Source organism: Cnephaeus nilssonii (genome assembly GCF_951640355.1).
Source record: "Cnephaeus nilssonii genome assembly, chromosome: 3".
NCBI lineage: Eukaryota > Metazoa > Chordata > Mammalia > Chiroptera > Vespertilionidae > Cnephaeus > Cnephaeus nilssonii.
This window is the reverse complement of record NC_137074.1, coordinates 66,749,170-66,771,890: the sequence shown is the minus strand read 5'-3', so window position 1 is coordinate 66,771,890 and position 22,721 is coordinate 66,749,170. Positions and strand designations below refer to the sequence as shown.

Below are 22,721 nucleotides of genomic sequence, written 5' to 3'. Positions count from 1 at the left end.
GAGTAAAGATCATTTTCATTATCCTCCTGAAAATTGTTCCAAACATGAATAGAGTCTTCTTTGTCCTCTCCCCCTTCCCTTCCCTTTTTCGTCCTTTCTTCCTCTATGAATTAGGAGGAGCACATCATATCTCAATAATTCACAGTATCTAATGATTATTTACGTCTAGTCATTGCTTTCGTCTATGCATTTTTTTACTTCCCCTTGCTCCCAAAATGACATGAGATAACTTAAAAAGTACATAATACAAAATTTTAAAAACAGGTAGCTGAAGAAATTGCTACAGAGGGACAAAGATAAAGCCATCTCAGTGACAGAAATAAAATTTAAATTGAATTTGTGATCCATAGGTTCATAAAATTATAACCAAGGAGAAGCATAACTGCTCTTGATACAGACTCTGCTGGGCCCTCCTCTTTGATGAGTGGGGGAGGCAGTGAGCTAGAAGTTACAATTACTACACAAGAATCTGAACTACTGGTGGCTCAGTGAATTGAAAGAGGAGATGTAGGTAACTGCCAGTAGAAATTACTTCCCCATCACAGAGTTAATGCCCCTGAAAGCTGCCACTCTCTTCACCCCTGCCAATTACCCATTTATGATGCAGTCTTTTGGGATGTCGTTCTTGACTTGGGTCAGCCTGGGGAAGGAGAGATTAGTTACTTTGAATGGCCCTCCTAGAAAGAACAAGGGAAATTGGCAATTGTAAAACTCATCAGGAGATTCAAGTTTCCTCTTGGTAGGACATGCTTGTATTTTCAACACCTGAACTAAACTGTGGATGCCCTAGTTTATAGCTTCTAATATTACATTTCAACACTTAACCTCATGTGAGGCACTTTTCTAAGAACTTGATAGGAATGACTCTCAACCTTTGCGATCACCCTACTGGAAAAGTATCCTATCTAATAAAAGAGTGATATGCAAATTGACTGTCACACAAAGACACAAGATGGCCGGCCCCATGGGGTCAAAGATGGATGCCCCCATGTGGACACAAGATGGCCGCCACAAGATGGCCTGCAGGGGAGGGCAGTTGTGGGAAGTTAGGGGTGACCAGGCCAGCAGAGAAGGGCAGTTGGGGGAGACCAGGCCAGCAAGGGAGGGCAGTTGGGGGGACCCAGGCCTGCAGGGGAGGGCAATTGTGGGCAATCAGGCAAGCAGGGAGGGCAGTTAGGGGTGACTGGGCCGGCAGAGGAGAGCAGTTGGGGGAGACCAGGCCTGCATTGGAGGGCAGTTTTGGGGGGACCAGGCCTGCATTGGAGGGCAGTTTTGGGGGGACCAGGCCTGCAAGGGAGGGCAGTTGTGGGCAATCAGGCCAGCAGGGAGGGCAGTTAGGGGTGACCGGGCCAGTAGGGGAGGGCAGTTTGGGGGGACCAGGACTGCAGAGGAGGGCAGTTTTTTGGGGGGAAGGCCTGCATGGGCAAGCAGTTGGGGGGAACCAGGCCTGCAGGGGAGGGCAGCTGGGGGGGGACCAGGCCTGCAGTAGAGGGCAGTTGGCGGGGGGGGGGGGGGGACCAGGCCTGCAGTGGAAGACAGTTGGGAGGGACCTAGGCCTGCAGGGGAGGGCAGTTGGGGGGGACCAGGCCTGCAGGGGAGGGCAGTTGTGGGCAATCAGGCCAGCAGAGAGGGCAGTTAGGGGTGGCCAGGCCAGCAGGGGAGGACAGTTGGGGGGGGACCAGACCTGCAGGGGAGGGCAGTTGTGGGCCATCAGGCCAGCAGGGGAGGGCAGTTGTGGGCCATCAGGCCAGCAGCAAGGGCAGTTAGGGTTGACTGGGTCAGCAGAGGAGGGCAGTTGGGGGAGACCAGGACAGCTGGGGAGGTCAGTTGAGGGGGGGACCAGGCTTACAAGGGAGGGCAGTTGGGGGGAACCAGGCCTGCAGGGGAGAGCAGTTTTGAGGGACCAGGCCTGCAGGGGAGGGCAGTTGGGAGCCAGCAGTCCTGGATTGTGTGAGGGATGTCCGACCGCCCAGTGGGATTGGGCCTAAACGGGCGGTCGGACATCCTTCAAGGGGTCCCAGATTGGACAGGGTGCAAGCTGGGCTGAGGGACACCCCTCTCCAATGCATGAATTTCATGCACCGGGCTTCTAGTTATCTTACAAGTGAGGAATTGGAGGAGGAGAGAAAAAAATCAATACACTTTCCCAAGATCATACATCTAACTTAAAACTAAGCCAGGACTCAACCCAGAGAGTCTTGCTCTGGAATTCAAGCTTTTAATAGATAATTTACAATGCTTTTGCAAGCCTTCAAGTGCTTTGCATATCTGTCCCCTAGACTCTGTATACAGGTTGATAGGTCTGATGCAGTGGCTTTCTAGCAGTGGAAAGCTATGTGGAAACTGTCTTCTTGGCAGTGTTTGACATCACTCACCCAGCAACTGGCACACAGTGTTCGCTAACAAATATTTGCTAAATTGAACTGACTTGCCCTGCTTCTGGAGACCTCAGTCACCTTGGCTTCTCTCTCACCCTGTCCTCTCTGGACCCTCCTTTTCAATCTTTTTTGCTTCTGCCAGTCCATTATATGAAAGGAGTCTTCATTATTCCCTATTAGACCCATTTTTCCTCCCAGGACCCTCCCTCCCTGGTACTCACAGCTATTTCAATTATTGTTTACATGCTGGTGTCTCACAAATACTTATTTGCATCTCAGTTTTACAGTTAAGATTCAAACTCACATGGTCAGACTTCTGCTGGAATTTAATGTCTCATATGTACTCAAAATAAATCTGTCCAAAATTTAATTTGTCTTCAGGTATCTGACCACTTTCAAAACTGTTTCTTCTCTGTTTATTTTCTCAGTTAATATTAGCATGAGCCAAAAAGCTGCCCAAGACAGAAATCTTGGACTTATTTTGACTTCTCTGTCTTCTTTACTTCCTATATCCAATCATTAACCATGCTCTGTTGAGCCTTCACTGTATAGTTCAGGCTACCACTGACTTACCCTTAAGGTTAGAGCATCTTGTAAGTTCCAGCTGAATGTCAATTCTTCCATGGGCCTTTGGAATATAGATTCTTCTTAAATTTCCATCCTTATATCTTTTTAAAAATAATAGTTATTATTATTTATTTACAGAGAGAGAGAGAGAGAGAGAGAGAGAGAGAGAGAGAAACATCACATTGATGTGAGAGAGAAATATTAATTTATTGCCTCTTGTACTCACCCTGACCAGGGGTCAAAACCCACATCCTAGGTATATGCCCCAACAGGGAATTAAACCGGACAACCCTCAACCAACTGAGCCACACCTGCCAGGGCTCCATCTGCATCTCTTAACTGTGCACAAAGTGCCTTCAACATATTCAACTGGCTTCAGTCCTCTCCTATCTTTTCTGTTCACACTGCATGGAATATTGTTCTCCTTGCTTCTCCTCTTTCTTCCCCTAACTCGCAGATTGTCTTAACTAATTTCCTTCATCCTGCAGGCTAGTTGCTATGTCACTACTTTTAGAAAGCCTTCCTGAGCTTCCACTTCTCTTATGTTTCCCTCTTTGGAATCCCATGGTACACCACATTTTCTCTATGGCCGATAGCACTATCACCTTGAACTGCAATTAGGATTTTACTGTGTGCAAGGGAAGGAAAACAAACTGCAGTAACAACAAATTCCAAACTTTTCTTTTGTTCATTTATACTTGATATAGTACTAGAGGCCCGGTGCACAAAATTTGTGTACGGCGGGGGTGTCCCTCAGCCCAGCCTGCACCCTCTCCAATCTAGGACCCCTTGAGGAATGCCTGACTGCCTATTTAGGCCCGATCCCAAAAGGCAGTCGGACATCCATCTCACAATCCAGGACTGCTAGCTCCCAACCACTCGCCTGCCTGCCTGCCTGATTGCCCCTAACTGCTTCTGCCTGCCAGCTGGATCACCCCCTAACCACTCCCCTGCCAGCCTGATCGACGCCTAATTGCTCCCCTGCCAGCCTGATTGCCCCTAACTACCCTCCCTTGCCAGCCTGGTCGCCCCTAACTGCCCTCCCCTGCTGGCCTGATCACCCCCAACTGCCCTCCCTTGCAGGCCTGGTCCCTCCTAACTGCCCTCCCCTGCTGGCCTGATCACCCACAACTACCCTCCCCTGCCTGCCATCTTGTGGCGGCCATCTTGTTTCCACATGGGGGCGGCCATCTTGTGTGTTGGAGTGATAGTCAATTTGCATATTACCTCTTTATTATAAAGGATAAGTCCTTTTATCATTAAGAGCCAATGAAGGGCCAAGCCAGTGGCTGGGTGCTCTGTCCCATAGTCATTCAAGAACCCAGGCTGCCAGCAGCTCTGTCACCTTTAAGTTATGCCTTCTAAATCTCCCTTCACCGTAAGAGCTGAATAGTACCTGAGGAAAGCTCATGGAGGATCATGCATAGGAGGCTTTATAGGTCAGGCCTTGAAATGGCAATCATCACTCACAATCCATTGGCTCAGACTCAATACAAAACAACACTTAATCACACAGGAGAACAGGAATTCTACTCACTGTATCTGTGCCAGAAAGAAGAGGGCTGGCTTCGGTGATCAGCCAGTGGCCTCCCACACTGACCTTTATTCTCACTAAACTGTGTTCCATGAGGGCAGAGGCAAGTCTCTCTTTCTCTTTATTTTATCCCCTATTCTATTTGCTCAATAAGTATTTGTTGCAGAAATAAAGTTATTTATATCTGGTCTTTAAAACATTTTTTTTCTGCCTATTCTCAGGCTGGCTGCCCATTTTAGTTGCTCATACAGCATGATCTGAGGCAGTTTCTAATACACCTGGGGTGTAGCATATCTTTGATGTTCATTGGTAGGCTGCATTGCAAAACGATTATGGTTGATCATGTCTATAGCTGAACTCCATATAGATGCATAAACCCCAATGCCAATTTATTTATTTATCCTACATATATTTTTTCAGAGATTTGATTACCCATGCTTCCTATCTGAGGCATACTCTTTCCCAGAATTGAGGTACTTGGGAAGCTGCGGTGCCACTCACTGCCATTTAAAGCTAGAGGGGTCATGAGCATGCTGGCTGTCAGAATGTACTAGTAAGGATCTTTTTTGAGAATAGTGAAAACATTATACAATATTCTTTGTATCAAGCCTGGGAGAAATTTATTTTTAATTACCATAAAAGGAATAGCTGTGTTTTTCTTAAAAATTGACTGTTTCTGACCTTATGATGTCCATTGATGGCATAACATATACTTTATTTCTTAGCATTGTTACTAGAAAGTTCTGACCAAATGGGGGGGCACACATCTACCAAAAGTACATGACATCAAGAAGTGCATTTTTATACTATCTCCACTCAGGTTTCAATGGGACTCAACAAACCTTTCCTAACTATATTTTCCTTACTCTTATTTTTCCTTTCCACTTCTGTTATCTTCTTGCATTGCATATTTATGTAAGCCACCTAAATAATGTTTTAGAACAGAGGAAAAATACACATAAATAAAATATACTGAAAATTTGTCTTTCCAAGAAACATAAAATGTTTTCAATGAGTGTGGCTAGGTATTTTTCTTCTTTAATCAAATTTACTTCATCTGAAGAGATATATTCAAATGAATATGAACTAGTCTTTCATTTTAGGGGGAAGAGAGGGAGAAGGAGAATGGGAAATTATGGATTATAAAAAGATAGGAATTAATGTAAATACAAAACCCTATTTACTATGTTAAAACATTATACACAGTTGTGAAGATTCACTGTAAGTTCCATGAGGGTGAGAGCCTTGTCTTTATTGTTATTTCCATGTAGAATAGAGTCTGGCAGACAGTTAATACTATAACAATATATTTTGAAAGTATGAATGTAATGCACTTGGCACTAGTTAGGAGACTGGGTTAGTATCAAATAAATGATGTTGAATATTCAGTATGTAACCATAGGCATGTACCTCTTGGACTCAATTTTATCATTTATAAAATGAAGTGAATACTCTGTATTCACTAAGATTCTTTCTAACTGTAATATCTCAAGTTCTGCATGCCACCCTTGTTCATCATAGTGGCAGAGTTAAACATGTGAATGCGAATATCTATGACAATTTGGGAAATTTGTTTTTGAAATAGGATATCTAGCTACATCTTCAATGGCCCCTGTAGATGTGAGCACACTGACTCCAAACAACACGCCTCAAAGTGAGTATAGCAAGACTTTCTAAAAATGTTTCAAAAGAGACAACAGTCTCACAAGTGTTACTACAGACACGATAATGTGGAGGTTTGGGTAAAAGGCTATATTTCCTCATTTGATGTTGATATTTTTGGTTTGAGTTGCATGTTGTAATTTGTAATTTGGTCACTATATATTGATATGACAATCACTATAATTTTTTCTTGAAAAAGGTTAGTGATTGTTATTTTACTACTAGAGGCCCAGTGCACAAAATTTGTGCATGGGGGTGGGTGGGAGAGTGTCCCTCAACCCAGCCTTCACCCTCTCATAATCTGGGGCCTCTGGATCCTAACTGCTCACCTGCCTGCCTGCCTCATCGCCCCAACCACCTCTGCCTGCCTGCCTGATTACCCCTAACCACTCATCTACCTGCCTGATTGCCCCTAACCACTCTACCTGCCTGCCTGATCACCCCTAACCACTCATCTGCCTGCCTGATTGCCCTTAACTGCTTGCCTGCCTGTCTGCTTGATTGCCCCTAACCACTCGCCTGCCTGCCTGCCTGCCTGCCTTCCTGATTACCCCTAACCCCCTCTGCCTTGGCCCCCACCACCAGGTTTCATCAGGAAGGACGTCCAGAATGATATCCAGAAGGTTGTTTGGCTGTCCGGTCTAATTAGCATATTACGTTTTTATTATTATAGATACCTTTTATTTCTCATGCGACTTTAAGATAATATTTAAGTAGTCTTAACAGCACTCCTAGTGATCTGAGTTGGTTAGAAGAACAGAAAAATAAAGTAAATCATGATTAGTTGGCATTAAACACAAGCTGCAGAACTTTCTCTCAATATGCCAGCTAGTGTTACTGCATAGGGAGGCATATTTCAATTTTCAGATTTCCCCAAAGTCACATAGATTAAAAATTCAGCACATCACAGCAAAGTTAAATTACATCTTTATAAAAAGCTTGGATTCTGGAAATTTTGTCTTACAGCAAGCAATTCCAGTGTGACTACCCAAGGCTTCAACTACTCCTGGACCTCCAGTGGGAAAGATATCAAAAACTGTAAGTATAACCATAACCATGAGTCTCTTTTAGCCCTCTGGGCCCTATTCATTCATCTAACACACATATTGAGTAACTCCTATGTGCTTTTTTCATAATATTAACAAATATTTATAAGGCATCTACCATATTTGAAACATTAATGTTGGAGCTGGGCAGACATCTGTGACTAGACAGATCTAAGTTCTAAATCCTGGTTGAAGAAAGACAGACAAATGTTGATGAGTGAGACAGAAAATATAAAGCAGCAAAGGGAGACAGTGAGAATATAGGGTCAGAGTGGGTTCCCATCCTAAATAGAGTAAAGCTTTTCAATGCCTTAAATTTAAGGTGACATCTGAGTAAAGATATAAGTAATGGAGGTAGAAGTGCAAGCTTTTAGTATATCTATGGAAGAAGCATCTTAGCAGAATGCATACTGTCCTATCTAATAAAAGAGTAATATGCAAATTGACTGTACCCCCACTATACCCACCAGCCACGCCCACCAGCCAATCAGGAGTGAGTATGCAAATTAACCCAACCAAGATGGCTGCGGCCACAGAGAGAACAGGAGGGATGCTTGGGTTTCCCCGGCGATGGAGAAAGCCAAGCTTTCCGCACACCCTGGCTGGCTGAGGTCTCCACTCCAGGCTACAAAGTTTCAATTATAAATTATACAAGATAAATAAATGCCAACAAAAATGATGGCAGCCACGGGGCTGGAGAGAGCAGGAGGCTAGGGTTGCCCCTGGCAATGGAGGAAGCCAAGCTTTCCGCACACCCTGGCCTGGCTTGGCCTCCGCTTAAGGCTACAAAGTTTCAATTATAGAAGATAAATAAATCCCAACAGAAATGGCTGCTGCCATGGAGGGAGCAGAAGGCTTGGCTCTGCTCCAGGCTACAAAGTTTCAATTGTAGAAGATAAATAAATACCAGATACCAGGGCCTCCGCTTGGGTCTCCAGGGGGCGTGGCCAGCCTGAAAACCACCACAGGCCCCTCACCCAGGCCACCCCATGCCCCAAAGGAACCCCCATCCTGATCCAGGACACCCTTCAGGGCAAACCAGCTGGCCCCCATCCATGCACCAGGCCTCTATCCTATCTAATAAAAGAGTAATATGCAGATTGACCATCACTCCAACACACAAGATGGCTGCCCCCATATGGTCAAAGATCCTGCCCCCATGTGGACACAAGATGGCCACCACAAGATGGCCAGCAGGGGAGGGCAGTTGGGAGGGACCAGGCCTGCAAGGGAGGGCAGTTGGGGGGACCAGGCCTGCAGGAGATGGCAGTTAGGGGTGACCAGGCCTGTAGGGGAGGGCAGTTAGGGGCAAACAGGCTGGCAGGGAAGCAGTTAGGCATCGATCAGGCTGGCAGGGAAGTGGTTAGGGGTGATCAGGCTGGTAGGCAGAAGCGGTTAGGGGCAATCAGGAAGGCAGGCAGGTGAGCAGTTGGGAGCCAGCAGTCCTGGATTGTGAGAGGGATGTCTGACTGGCAGTTGGACATCCCTCGAGGGGTCCCAGATTGGAGAGGGTGCAGGCTGGGCTGAGGGGAAACCCCCCCTGTGCATGAATTTCGTGCACCAGGCCTCTAGTCACTAATAAAAATGAAAGAGGGAGCCCAGGTGAGGCACAGAAATGATTTTTTACCTTTAATCTGGCCACCTAGCAGCTGCAGTGTCTGCAGCCGCTGTGTAGCGGGAATTGACAAAGATCAGTATTGTGACAGCACAGCAAGGGATATGGCAGAAATGAAACCTTGGATGCCAAAGGGGCAGATTTGTGACTTTATCTGCTAGGCTCTTTGCCACGAACAGTAAATGGCCATGTTCCCTTTGGCATGCATTAAGTTGTACCTTTAAAACTTCTCAAAATCTTTTCTACCCACTGACTCAGTCATCTCCCTGCTTAGAACTTGTCCTTAGGAAATAAATAAAAGAGAAACATATAATGTTGCTTTCTATAGCATTATGTATTGCTTTCTTTCATCTCTTTTATGGACATCAGGTTCACAGACTTGAATTAATCATAATTTTTAATTCATGAGACACTTTCAACATTAGTCTATGTATAACCCTCTATAATTTAACGTGTCATATTTATTTTAATAAATATTTTAATAATATAATTTGACCCTTGAACAACATGGGTTAGAATTGCACAGATGTACTTATATGCAGATTTTTTCAATAAATATATAAAGTACTGTAAATGTATTCTCTTCCTCTTGATCTTTGTAATAGCATGTTCTTTCCTCTAGCTTACATTATGTTAAAAGTACAATACTACACAATATGTATTAATCAACTGTGTTATCAGTAAGGCTTCTGGTCAACAGTAGGCCATTAGCAATTGTCTTGGAGGAGTTAAAATTATATGCGGATTTTCAGCTACAAAGGGGTCAGGGCCCCTAACCCCAGTGTTGTTCAAGGGTCGACTATAAGAGACACTTGTAAACTCACTGCCTAAGTAAATACAAGACTGAAAAGGCATCATCAGAAGAGAGAGCACACAAAGAGCCACAAATAAGTGGAACTTCGATGTGTGTCAAAGGCAGCATAGTAGAGTACTGGGAAGAAAAGAGACTGCTCAGCAAATGACCCAGAAACATTGATTATTTATAAGGAAAAAAAGCATTAAAATGTACTTCTACCATGCACATCACACAAAAATAAACTCTGTATCCTTTATGTCAAAAGCAAAGCACTAAAACATAATCAAATAAAGGTGAATTTCTTCCAAGCTTTGAGGCAAGGAAGGGCTTAAAGAAGAGAGAAAAAGCACTCACCATAAACAAAATAGAAAAAATAGAATCAAATAAATTAAGAAAAATAATAATTTATCAAAAGACACCTTAAGGAATGTAAAAAAAAAGAAAGAAAGATATAATCTGAGAGAATATATTTGTCACACATGTAATTGAAAAAGGACTAAGACTAAATAATTCACAATGGATCAAAATGTTATGTCACAGGTAATAAAGAATGCCTACAAATCAATAAGAAAAAAGCAGAAAGCAATAGACAATGAGCAAACAGGTATATCACAAATCATGAAACAGTGGCTAGAAAATATGTATTCTCAGCTTCTCTATTAATCAGGAAATGCAAATGAAGGCTATAATCAGATAACCATTTTATACCTAATCAATTAGCAACAGTTAAGAAGTCTGTAATTACTGCATGTTACATGGACTGGAGAGCAATGTACATTTTTATATATTGCTAGTGAGAGTATAAATTGTTACCATCACTTTAGCATTATGTTTTAAAAATGAATATTTTCATACACTGCAATCCAACAATTTTTTTCCTGGATAAATATTCCAACACACACACAACAAAACACTAACTCATATATCCAGGAGATATGTACACTATTCATAATAGCAAAAACTATGAATAATCTAAATGATCATAGCCAGGAGACTAGATAAATAAATTGTAGCATAGCTCTATAATAAAATATCATAAAGTAATGAAAAATGAGTAAATGACAGTCACATATAACAACATGAATGAATCTTCATAACATTGTGTTGAATCAAAAAAGTAAATGTCAGGTGACAATATATGGAATAATATTTTTAAATAAATTTAAAAGCAAGTACAACCAGACACCATATGGTTTAGGTATAATATGTGATTAAAAAAAACAACTTTAAAACTATCTAAGTAAATGAATTATAGACACAACATTCATAACAGTGTTTGCTTTTGAATGGGCATAACAGGGGTGAGATGAGGTAGACATATAATGTCATTTATTTAAAAAAATTAAAAAATGTATGTGTATGAAGGAGAATGATGGGGCATTTGGGAAGAATTTCTTCAATAATAAGAGAATGTGGAATAGGATAAGATAATAAGTCAATGAAATATTATGAAGCCCATTAAAACTATAGCCATAGTGTACTAACAGTATGTCTTATTATGTAGACAAGGCTAAAAGCTGGAAATATTTACCAATCAGTTGTAAATTGAGAATAAAAATATTAGTTAGACTGGGGATGAAAGCTTATACTTAATAAATTAACATTTATCCTATATGGTGTTAATAAAAAAATAGAGTTGTTTGTAATAAACTATGTTGAAACCGTACCTCACTAACTTGTCATCTCTTATTCTCAATACTATAATGCAAGTAAATTCCATGTGATTTTTTGTTTGTTTGCTTACCTGTGTCCCCAGTGCCTATGATAATACCTGCCATATAGTTAGTTCTCAATAAATATTGCTGAAAGATAAATTAAAACATACTTGTTGATGACATGGGTGGAGGGAATTGTATAGCAGTGAGCAAAAGAGTTTATTGGACAATGATATAACAAAAAGCTGAACTTAAACTTATGCTACAATTAAATAATATATATTATCCCATATTTTAATTCTCAGCATAACAGTTATTGTCTGATGTTTTTCTTTATTTTATTTATTTGTTTTCCTATTTAAATTATACTAAAATGTAAGATACACAAGAACAGGCACCTAACCCTTTTTCTGTCTTGTTCACTATTGTATCTTAATGTTTGTAGAGTGGCAGGCATACGTAGGTACTCAGCAAATATTTCTTGAGTATTTGAAAGAGTATGTGTACACATGGGCAAGGACAAGAAAGAAAACACACATAAATACAGTGAGAAGAAATGACCTACTTAAATGGAATTTTTGACCTTTTTATTTATTTGCTTTATTTAAATTCTTACTACAATACTATGTGTGCCAGGAATTAAAAAAAAATAAAATTGTCCCAGGCATCACATCAATATGAAGCAGGCAAGCCACCCAAGGTACTTTCTGTCTCAGACACTGGAAAACTGAAAAGGACTTGAAAGTACTCTATAATTTACACAAGTCTATTATTGGTCTTTCTAATAGATTTCATACTGAAATGAACTATTGTAACACCTCACATTTTCTGTCTTTCCCCAGTTGAAAACTTTATTTATCCTCACATATCTCTTTATCATTTTTATAATGAAAATAGCTTTAGAAATTGTGAAATATAGAATGAAACTTTAAAAACCCAATAAACAATATTTTCCCTGGCAGTGAAACACCCATATTTTTACTTGTGCAAGAATAAGAAGTCCTTGTTAACCAATTGTCATTTTTTATCCATAAACATAGAAAAATTCCCTGCAGTGAGTTGTTCTATTTATAATCACCGACAAAAACACATTAGGATCCAACAAGTGCATATTGATTGCTTACTCCCAAACTATTTTTGAAACATGTTCCTACTCATTGGATTGTATTATAATGTGACATCCAATATTAGATGATGCACTTAGCAAGACTCGTGGCAGGCATTGGCAATGGGATTTGTTTTCTTCCAGTATGTTTATTTCAATAGATTTATGAAATATTCATAGGCAGGAAAAAGAATAATAATGAATGATTTTCTGGTGAAATAATCCCACAGCAGTGTTTTTAAGGCCCTTGCTATTTGTGAACTTGTGATATGGGGTATTTGTTTATATACATGTATTTTATGTAGCTCGTATTTATTTGGGTGTCACTAGATGGTTCTGAGTTCATTGCACTTACACTAAATTTATAAATATATGGTTTAATGTATTATTTTGTTGTCATTTTGTTTACCAACTTGAAGAAGTCTAAGCTGGGGTTCAAGAATATTGAAGTCTAACCTTAGTTCAGCTTCCAAGTTTCCTCAATCTGAAACAGAGATGCTTATTTTACTTTAAGCACCTGTGAAATGGGGATACCAAATCTGACCAACTAAATGCCCAAAATCTATAAGGTTAATAACATCTGAGAACATGTTTTCTTCCTGACACTCAGGTGATTAGACCATGGAGCAGAAAATTTAAGTTTAATTACTTTTTTATTTTTGGTTTTCCCTGTCATCCATCTGGTCCACTGGAGATGAAAACCATATTTAATTCAGTCTGTCAAAATTAGACAAGCAGAAAAATGATATGAATCTCCATGAACCCTTATGTCTCCAACTTGCTCCATTAACAAAAATCAACAAGCTCACTACACAGACACACACACACACACACACACACACACACACACACACACACAACTGGGCCTCAGAGTACCTCTTACTGACATCACATGGGTTCTTTATTCTGTTCTTTAACCATGCATTCCTTATCCTTCAAATTTTATGTATTCTTCTTAAATCTTGAAGATGCATTGCTTATCCTGCCCGTGGTTCTATCTGGTTCTTCTCAGGCGTTTGGTAGCTGTGCCTAATAATTTCTTAACAACCCTTTCTACTTTCCATTGACAGAGGTTGATGGAAAGGCTAGAATTGAGGGGTTGAGGGTCAGTGGTAGGGACATAGGAATGAGACAGCCTATAGCAGCGCTGGATCTTATTCCTATTTCAGTCTCCAGGATAATTTTCAGTCCCTCTGTTCCCTGTTGGCTTTGATGCTGATTCTCTAAATTCACCACTCTTGCTTTCAAATTCTAAAATCTTTTATGTCTCTGATCACATCTCATTCCATTTTCCTATCCTCTAAAATGTTGTTCTCCCCTTCTGTCATATAGTTTCTAATTAGGTCAGTCTCAAATTAAAGATGCATTTCTCTGATTTAAAATTATATTTTTTGTTAAACTACCAATTTCTGGGGACTTCTGTACAGCGAGAACACAAACGTCACACTTTGAAAGCTCATGCATGTCATCTTCTTTTGGTGGCCAGGAAGAGTATGAGGGTCCCATCTTTGGACTAGGTGATCATGGCAAGAGTACACACGGTAACTTGTTCCAGCATTTATGTTCTAGTGGAAGAGGTGGTGCTGGCCGAGTACATACTTAGCCTGAAGAGGAAGATGAGGCTGAAGACCAAGGTCATAGAGATCTCGGTATATAAGCCCTGCATCTTGAGTTATTGCTTGCCACCTATGCCATTGTATTAGGACAAAATTAATGACAGAAGAACTCAGAGTGCCTTAAGGAAGACTGCATAACCAAAAAAAAAGTCTGGACATGTAAAATGATTCCAGAATTTGAAAGTTCAGTTTGCCATAAGAATCCTACAAAAGTAACAGAAATTATCACTGGTTTCATCAAAAGATGAGCTGCCAAACTTCAGGTAACCACAGACTTTGATATGACACTAAGTAGATTTCTCTACAAAGGGAAAAGATGCCTGCCATGTCATGATATTATTGATAACTATAAATTAGTTACAGACAGATGTCCAAAAGAGTTATTGCAAGTAAATGAAAAATACTATGCTATTGAAGTTGATCCTGTTTTTACCATTGAAGAGAAGTACACTTTTATGGTAGAATGGTATCACATAGTTTCCTTGTTGAACAAGCTTTACCAAAAGTAAAATTTAAAGAAATTGTGGAAGAAACCAAGGTTATGTTAAAAAGAGGATATAAAAATATATTTGAGAAACTCCATCAACATAGTATCCCTGTGTTCATGTTTTAGCTGATAATGGTGATGTGCTAAAGAAGGTTATCCATCAAGCTGGTGTTTATCATCTAAATGTCAAAGTCATGTTCATTTGTGGATTTTGATGAAAATGGGTGCTCAAAGGTTTGAAAGAGATTTAACTCTTGTATTTAACAAACATGCCTTGAAGAACACAGAATATTTCAATCAATTAAAAGACAATAGAAACACAATTCTGCTGAGACTCTTGAGACTTAAAAATGGCAGGTGGAGTAGTCAATGTGGAACATATTCTAAAAATCATATAGCTAAATGATAGTGTAGGAATTTTTAGAAAAGTGTTGCATTCAGTGAAAGATGAGTCATTGTACATAAACAATTCTATCTTACTAAGGATGCTGTAAACAAGCATTCTTAAGGAAGGCCTCCTCCTGTGGGCACAGTTATTGCAAAAATTGTTCATCTCTTCATCTTGCTGGCTTTTATTTATAATATATTCTTTCTCTTGAAGGTTTTTTAAAAATATATTTTTATTAATTTCAGAGAGGAAGGGAGAGGGAGAGAGAGATAGAAACATCAATGAAGAGAGAGAATCGTTGATTGGCTGCCTCCTGCACACCCCACACTGGGGATCGAGCCTGCAACCTGGGCATGTGCCCTTGACCGGAATTGAACCCAAAACACCACATTCCGCAAGCCGATGTTCTATCCACTGAGCCAAGCCAGCTAGGGCTCTTGAAGTTTTTTTTTTACATTACTTAAGTATTTTCAGACATGCTGAATCCATCAACTGGAAGCTCCTTTTTCTTCACCTTTCTCAATACACTCCCCACTGTATTTTTCAAACAAAGTTAAAATAAAATCTTAAAGCCAAAATTAGAGAAATAACTCTTTACTCTTCCAAAATAGGTTTTGTAGTTTAATTCTATCACACATTTTTTGAGATGTCTTTTTACACTTGAAAAATACCTAGAAGTCTAAAAAGAAGCTTTATGAAATGGTCAAATAATTTGCATGATTTTAAGTATTGTAATTTGGATGGATCATACTAATGATATCACCATCTCCTGAAATTGTGTTACGCTTAAAAAAAACACCTTGGTATCCACATGTATTAATCATTACAAACTGTTCTCAGGTGACCTGCTGATAATAATCATGAAATGGAAAAATCTTTATAAAAATACCTGTCTTTTTCAAAGGGATAGCACTTGGTCAACCATTTATAACCTTAGCATAAATTAATTTATCACATACTTACTTAAAAACTGAATTTGGAGAGATAATATATAAAGACATCAAGCCCTAAAAATAGAAAGTAAGTGAGACACAATATTGGGCAAGACAAACAAACAAACAAACAAACAAACAAACAAAACAAAACAAAGAAAAAACTGAACAAACTGCCTTCATCATAATTGTACCTAAATCCAGGCCTCGTCCTAATTTCTTTTTATAATTGTTGCTTTTTGTCAATCAAATTCCTGGCTTAATGACTTAACCATTAAAAATGGACATTTAAAAAGTACTCAGTACACCATCATCTGTATACCTTGGTAGTCTAGGAAAAAAATAAAAGAGTTGAGATCACAGGTGCAGGGTCAGAGAATTCTATTGAAGATAAGAACATTTCTCTGGCCTAGTCAAACTCTAAATAGCTGTGTACAAAACCACCATTTCCTGTGAGCTGACTCCCCATGGAAGTTGCCATGACAGATTGTCGGGGACCAATGCCTTTTCTGAAAGACCTAATAACATACCTTTGTCTGCAGCTGCAAATGCCCTTGGCATTCAGGGAAAAACCAAGAAAGGGGAAGGCTGAGGCTGTTTTTTGTGGGTTTTTTTTTAATGTTTGTTTTATTTTATTTTGGTTTTGATTGTTTTGGTTTGGACACACAAGAAAACACTTAACTTGTAAAATCATGTATGCTAATGTTTTAAATAAATGAGCATACTACTCAGGCACTACTATAGTTACTTTACTTTACATCACATTATTGGCCTGTTATCAAATACAGTTATGGGGAGTTGGCCAAGAAGTGGATTTTTCTTGCCAGAGATGGGGAACTAAACAAAATGAGTTAATGGCTCTATTTCAAAAGCCATATGTGCTGAGTTTGCTGCCATCCACTCAAGGGGAAGGTTTGCCACAGAATACATCAAAAGGATACACCCAGCAGCTAACAGGCTTGTAACAATCGGGATCTGATAATTCACTGTTGATACAGTTCAATTTTCACAGTTGAATAAAAATGTCAGCTTACTCACAAATACAAACTATTTTGTTCCCTTATGTGTGCTACCAAGTTCTTCAAAGTCCTATTGGTACCTCTCCTTGACTAAAGGCCACCATATCACACCTGGGCTTTCATTCTCTCCGATTCTTTTAGCTCACCTATGGATGGCCATGAGAATAGTCACAACACATTCTCTGTGGCTGAAAGAACCTCTCCCAGTAGTTTCCTTTCATTTCGTCTTCCTTCTCCTATTTGTCTATAATACAGACCTTCCACAAGCATTACCCCAACTCCCACTTTATTTTGGGACTTGCTAATGTGTACTGCAGAATAGTTCAATGATGTTGCTTTAAATATACATTAATATCCCTCTTTTATAACCATTAGATTCAATTAAAAGTTAAGAAGAGAAAATAACTAGTCTTTTACAGATTGATTCTTCCATTATGTTCTTCCATTAGCAGCTTCATGGATGCCCAGTGAAACATACAGTTCATTCCCCTCAGGTGTGGGCTCAACACTTCATGGTAAGTAGTGGGGAAGATTTAGGGTCAGGAGAAGTGGTCTGCTTTATCTTGACAGAGATTAAAAAGGATTGGTAAGAATCCAATCTCAGATAGATATTTTAAAGTGCATCTTGATAATGAAAATGGCAGTGACAATGACAATGATAATGAATGGAACCAAAATTCTGCCCAGTCACTGGAAGAAGATAGTCAGAGACCAAGTATTAGATTTTTCTGTCTTTTATTTCAAAACTAGAGGCCCGGTACACAAAATTTGTGCACAGGGCGGGGAGTCCCTCAGCCCACCCTGTACCCTCTCCAATCTGAGACCCCTCAGAGGATGTCTAACTGCCTCTCACAACCTGGGACTGCTGGCTCCTAACCGCTTGCCAGCCTGCCTGCCTGCCTGATCGCCCCTAACCACTCTGCCTGCCTGCCTGATCATCCCTAACCACCTCTGCCCAACTGCCTGATTGCCCCTAACTGTTCCCCTTCTGGCCTGATTGCCCCTAACTGCCTCTACCTCACCCCACACCCGGGACCCAGGATTCCCTCCTCCGGCAAGTGGCAGGCACCTGGGACCCAATCTTCCCTCCCTCTGGCTGGCTGCTGGCACCCAGGACCCAGGCCAGCTTTGCCCGGGCCAGCTGCAGCTGCAGGGGACCATGGGTGGGCGGCTTCACCCGGGCCGCAGCCACAGGCGCTGGCACCCAGGACCGTGGGGCAGGAGGCTTGTCCCTCTCCTAGGCCATAGCCTGGCTGGTCCCCATTCCTTTCTTGCAAGCTCATTTGTGCCTGGCTGGTCCCCATTCCTCTCTTCCCAGTGTTGAATGTCTGAGCCGTTATGGCGTGCAGGTGTGACAACCATTTGCATATTAGCTCTTTATTATATAGGATTAAATCTATATAATGTCTTTTTTTAACCAATTAAATTCATTAAAAATGCATTTTGTTTTATTTTTCCATTGGAAAATTGAATGATTTGCCAATATAGATTTGTCTACTTGAATGTTGCCAATGAATTTTTATTGACATTTCCAAATACATTAGAGTGGGAAGAATCAGTATTTTGATTGGCTAGACGAGTGGTCGGCAAACTCATTAGTCAACAGAGCCAAATATCAACAGTACAACGATTGAAATCACTTTTGAGAGCCAAATTTTTTAAACTTAAACTTCTTCTAATGCCACTTCTTCAAAATAGACTTGCCCAGGCTGTGGTATTTTGTGGAAGAGCCACACTCAAGGGGCCAGAGAGCCACATATGTCTTGCGAGCCGCAATTTGCCAACCACTGGGCTAGACCTCTGTTATTGTGAGAGAAAAGGGATAGACCTCATATTTCCATGATCCCAACTTAAGATATTTTCCCATAATTACTTAAATTTCTCATGGAGATTCTTTAGCAGATATTGGGTTGTTGTGTGTGCTATACAGCTTCTCTCTCTCTCTCCCCCCCCCCCCCTTATTTATTTATTTTTTCTTTAAGCCAATAGGAAGTTTCACTATTTGGTGCCATATTAGACAGAACCTAGGATCCTAACCTTGCTGTAAATTGGTCCTTAGTGAACTTTACACATAAAATATTTTAGGAGTATTTAAGCCATATAAATTGAGCTCTTCCTAACAGCAAGTGAAATCCAGTCATGATTTTATACTATTTGAGCAGATTGAGATGGCTATTAGGATCAGTTCAGATAATCCCCTTTGTATCCCTAGGTGATGACTTCATCAGGACAACCGAAGAATTTCCAGAAGTTCCCACAACTGCCAATAGATCTACTAAAAATAATGACATCCACATCACTGGTGAGCCATTGCCATTTATTTTTGGATGTTATGTTTTATTGACTCAAGAAATATTTATTGAGTACCGTTTGCCAGACACTGTGCCAATTGTTGGGCATACAGTGAAAACACTGACCTCCTGAAGATAATAATCTGTTAGAGATGATATATAGTGAATAAGTAACCATACAATTAAATTTATTTGTGACATGCTATGATATAGTACAGGTATTGTCAGCATCTAACAGAAAGATCTGATTTTAATTGGGGAACAGGAAATATATTTAAATTAAAATCTGAAAAATGAATAAGATTTAGCCAGGAGAAAAGTAGTGAGTAACATTTCAGTCTTGTAAAAATATAGTCTGAATCAAGAAAGAGATTGTTGGAACAAAGAGAATTCCTATATTCAATTAATAAAATTTCATCAATGCTAAATGTAATCCATTATTTTATATGATAAGAGGGCAAGGGATTCAATAAAGTTAGGACCCTCCCAATGCAGGTCTTAATCATAAATTCAGAGGTCTAATCAACTCTTTCACTTCAGGGGTTGTTCACTTGATTGGGGAGCACTTCGCCTGTGTAATCATTTTATTTCATATGGAAGGTCATGCAATCCTCAGATCATTAGAGCATCATCCTCACACAATATGGCAACAGAGTTGCAAACTGTGGTCCTACCAATATCTTTAAGATATTGGTGACTTTAAGAACTGCCTACTTTGGAAATGGGGCCCGATTGGAGCTCTGCTTCTGCACTGAGACATTCCTGAAGTCAATGGTCTCATTCTATATTTGGTTTGAAGAAAATTTGTGAACATTAATTTAACACCCATTTAAAAAACCTTTTGTTCTTTTATTTCTCTAAAACTTTGGGGATGAATATTATTTCCTACCATATTACTAATGTAGAGCCTAGTCAATTTTGATTTCACTAAAACAGAACTTTGTGTAGTCCTGAGCTGTTCCTTTGGTGATCACAGTACTCCAGTGGTTTGAATTTCTGAACTCTCTTTAGCCACCGATGCATACACAGTACCACATGGTTATGTATGGCAGGACTACATGAGCTTCCAGGGTACCCTCAGTGTCTGTTTCGACAGGGCTGAGGTAGGGTGAGCTTCAGGAAGACCTCGAATCCTGGATGTGTGTGTTGTGAGAGAAAAAGTCTTCAGTCTTCCACACTGATAACCAACACACTGTTAACTTGACATAATGTGGCTGCAGTCCAAACTATGTAAGACATAGAAAAGACTTGGTACGTAATATTTTAAATCCAGTTTTTTAGACTGTATCATTTTTTTTGAGACTTGCTGTATGGAAAGCAGTATAATAAATCTAGGCAACAAGAGAAAATAAAAACCTATGATCAGTTTATAATCTAGTTGAAATGAGAAAAGAAAATCAATCCAGACAATTCTGATACAAAAATGCACCTTTTGCCCAAATGATCTATGTAATCTAAAGAGCTAAAGATCTATCTGTAATGTATAAGGATTCCACTGGAGTGTTGTTAGAGATAATAAAAGCCTGGACACAATTCAACCACCTGACATTAAGAGACCAACTAAATAAACTGTGGTAGATCTCTACATTTGGGGAACTAGCCAGGAGTTTAATCGAATGAGGTAAATCTCTATACACTTATTTGGAAAGTACTCCAAGAACATTTTTTAAGAGAAAAAAAGCCAGGGGACAGGCAGAACAGTATGTATAGTATGCCCGCATTTGTAATAAAAGGGATGTATATTCATGATACATATATATGTTTATGTATGCATAGGAAGTTCCTGGTAGGATATGTAATTAACTATTGAAAGTTATTGCCTCTAGTGTGGGTAACTGGTGCCTAAAGTAGTAAGGGCACTTCCTTTTCACTGTAGTTTTATACTTCTGTGCTGTTTGAATTGTTAACATGATCTTAGTACTTTTTGAAAAGAAAATACTTCTGTTAACTGCCAGGTAGAACCAGGCAACCTCATTTACTAAAAAGTAAAACCATCCAGAGTAGGATATTTATTTTGCTGCTAGTCTAGAATCTATAATATTTTAAAGTCTTTGATTCATGCAGTTTAACTTAATATTCGAATGTTAAAATGTTAATGAATGAGTTGAGTATGGGTATGGTCAGCAAGGATAAGAAAAATCAGCCCATTGATTACTCACCAATATCATTTTAGCCAGTCTGTTACTTTCAACTTCCTCCCTTTTCAGACCACAGAAATGGCAAAACTAACTGGTTTCAGTTTTATCCATTTTGTCCATTCTCCCCTTTCTATTCCTGAAATGGATACGGAGAGTAAAAAAAGGAGGGTAGGTGATAGAAAAGGATAAGAAAATCTCTAGCCTGTATATGATTCCTTGAGCGACATTCAAATGAGAAGTCTTAGAACATAGTTTTTCAGCACTACAACTCCATAGGTATTATCCAGGGCTTCTCAGCTTTAGTTCTTCAGGACTTTGGAATGTCACATTGCTTTTTACTCTTTTTTCCTCCTCCTATCACATGTGCTTCCATAAAGCATTTAGTGACTCCTTCAAGAATAAGAAAACCCAAAGGTAGACCATTGTTTCACAGATAAAGTTAACTTACAGATTATTTTAATTTATTCATTCCTGCAAATAACATTTCATTGGGTACCACGTGTCAGGAATTGTCCAGGGCCTTGGGAAAATAAAGGAAACGATCAGTTGTGGAACACATGACCAAGAAAGACATTCATGTAAAAATGCAATTGTATAAATGCCAAACCAGAAATTAGAACAAGGCATAGACATGGTCCCTCGGTGTGACTGTGGTCAAGAAACACCCTTTGGCCCTTGACTAAAATATCTGTCAGGTACGAGAAATAGTTCAATTAATTCTGGTTTCCAATGGCCAAAGTTTGGCATTAAAATTGCTCTCTTTATGCCCTTTTCAGGTATTGTGGTTAATAAGCCCAAAGATGGAATGTCCTGGCCAGTGATGGTAGCAGCTTTGCTCTTTTTCTGCCTGGTATCATTTGGTCTTGGAGTGAGAAAATGGTGTCAGTACCAACAAGAAATGTGAGTATAATGCCAAGATATTTAGGAACCCATACTTTTTCAATATGCATTATTCACTCAGCACTATAGATATCATTCCAATATTGAGTCCCTCTCATATTTAACAGAGGAAATAAGGCTCAGAGAGGTAATATAGCTTTCCCAGCACCACACAGTTCTGATTTGGTAGCCCTTCTGCCTTGTTCAGGCTATAACACTACACTCAGCAGGTGGAACAGTCAGTGGGCATGAAATAAAAACCGAGCCTCACCTTACCTCAAAATTGAAAATGATTTTTCTTTTAATCTTTATTATTTTTTCATTTTCATGCATCTCTGACCTGCCTGAGCCTAGCCCTGCTGAGACGCTCAAGTGTGAAATTGAGTGAGAAAGGTAATTTTAAGAAATTTCCAGCTGCTTTTCAGCAGAATGAGCTTTTACTGCCCTTTACCTTTTTCCCCAAGAGGAAAAGAAACTAAGTAGTTGGTTACCCCCCTTTTTTGTCTTATTGAAATATTTTCCGGAACTCTTCTCCTTCCAATCCACAATCTGAAATGACACATAAGGTTACGCTCTACTTTTCTGACAGGGCTATGCTGAATCAGTCCAGATT

The 22,721-nt window shown here is 39.8% G+C and overlaps 1 protein-coding gene and 1 pseudogene across 2 annotated transcripts in view; both read left to right on the top strand.

Annotated features, from left to right (window-relative positions):
* CD96 (CD96 molecule) overlaps positions 1-22,721 on the top strand; it is a gene marked incomplete at both ends in the record, with an annotated part of 97,794 nt that overhangs the window by 73,739 nt on the left and 1,334 nt on the right. Inside the window, 5 exons of the mRNA XM_079766828.1 lie at positions 6,065-6,133; positions 7,108-7,179; positions 17,250-17,315; positions 19,013-19,102; positions 22,006-22,129. Coding sequence (XP_079622954.1) covers positions 6,065-6,133; positions 7,108-7,179; positions 17,250-17,315; positions 19,013-19,102; positions 22,006-22,129 — 421 coding nt within the window. The remainder of the gene's footprint in view (positions 1-6,064; positions 6,134-7,107; positions 7,180-17,249; positions 17,316-19,012; positions 19,103-22,005; positions 22,130-22,721) is intronic.
* Positions 13,882-14,955, top strand: LOC307097224 (cytosolic 5'-nucleotidase 3A-like; annotated as a pseudogene). The gene is made up of 2 exons: positions 13,882-14,007; positions 14,145-14,955. The product of its transcript is annotated as a cytosolic 5'-nucleotidase 3A-like (transcript).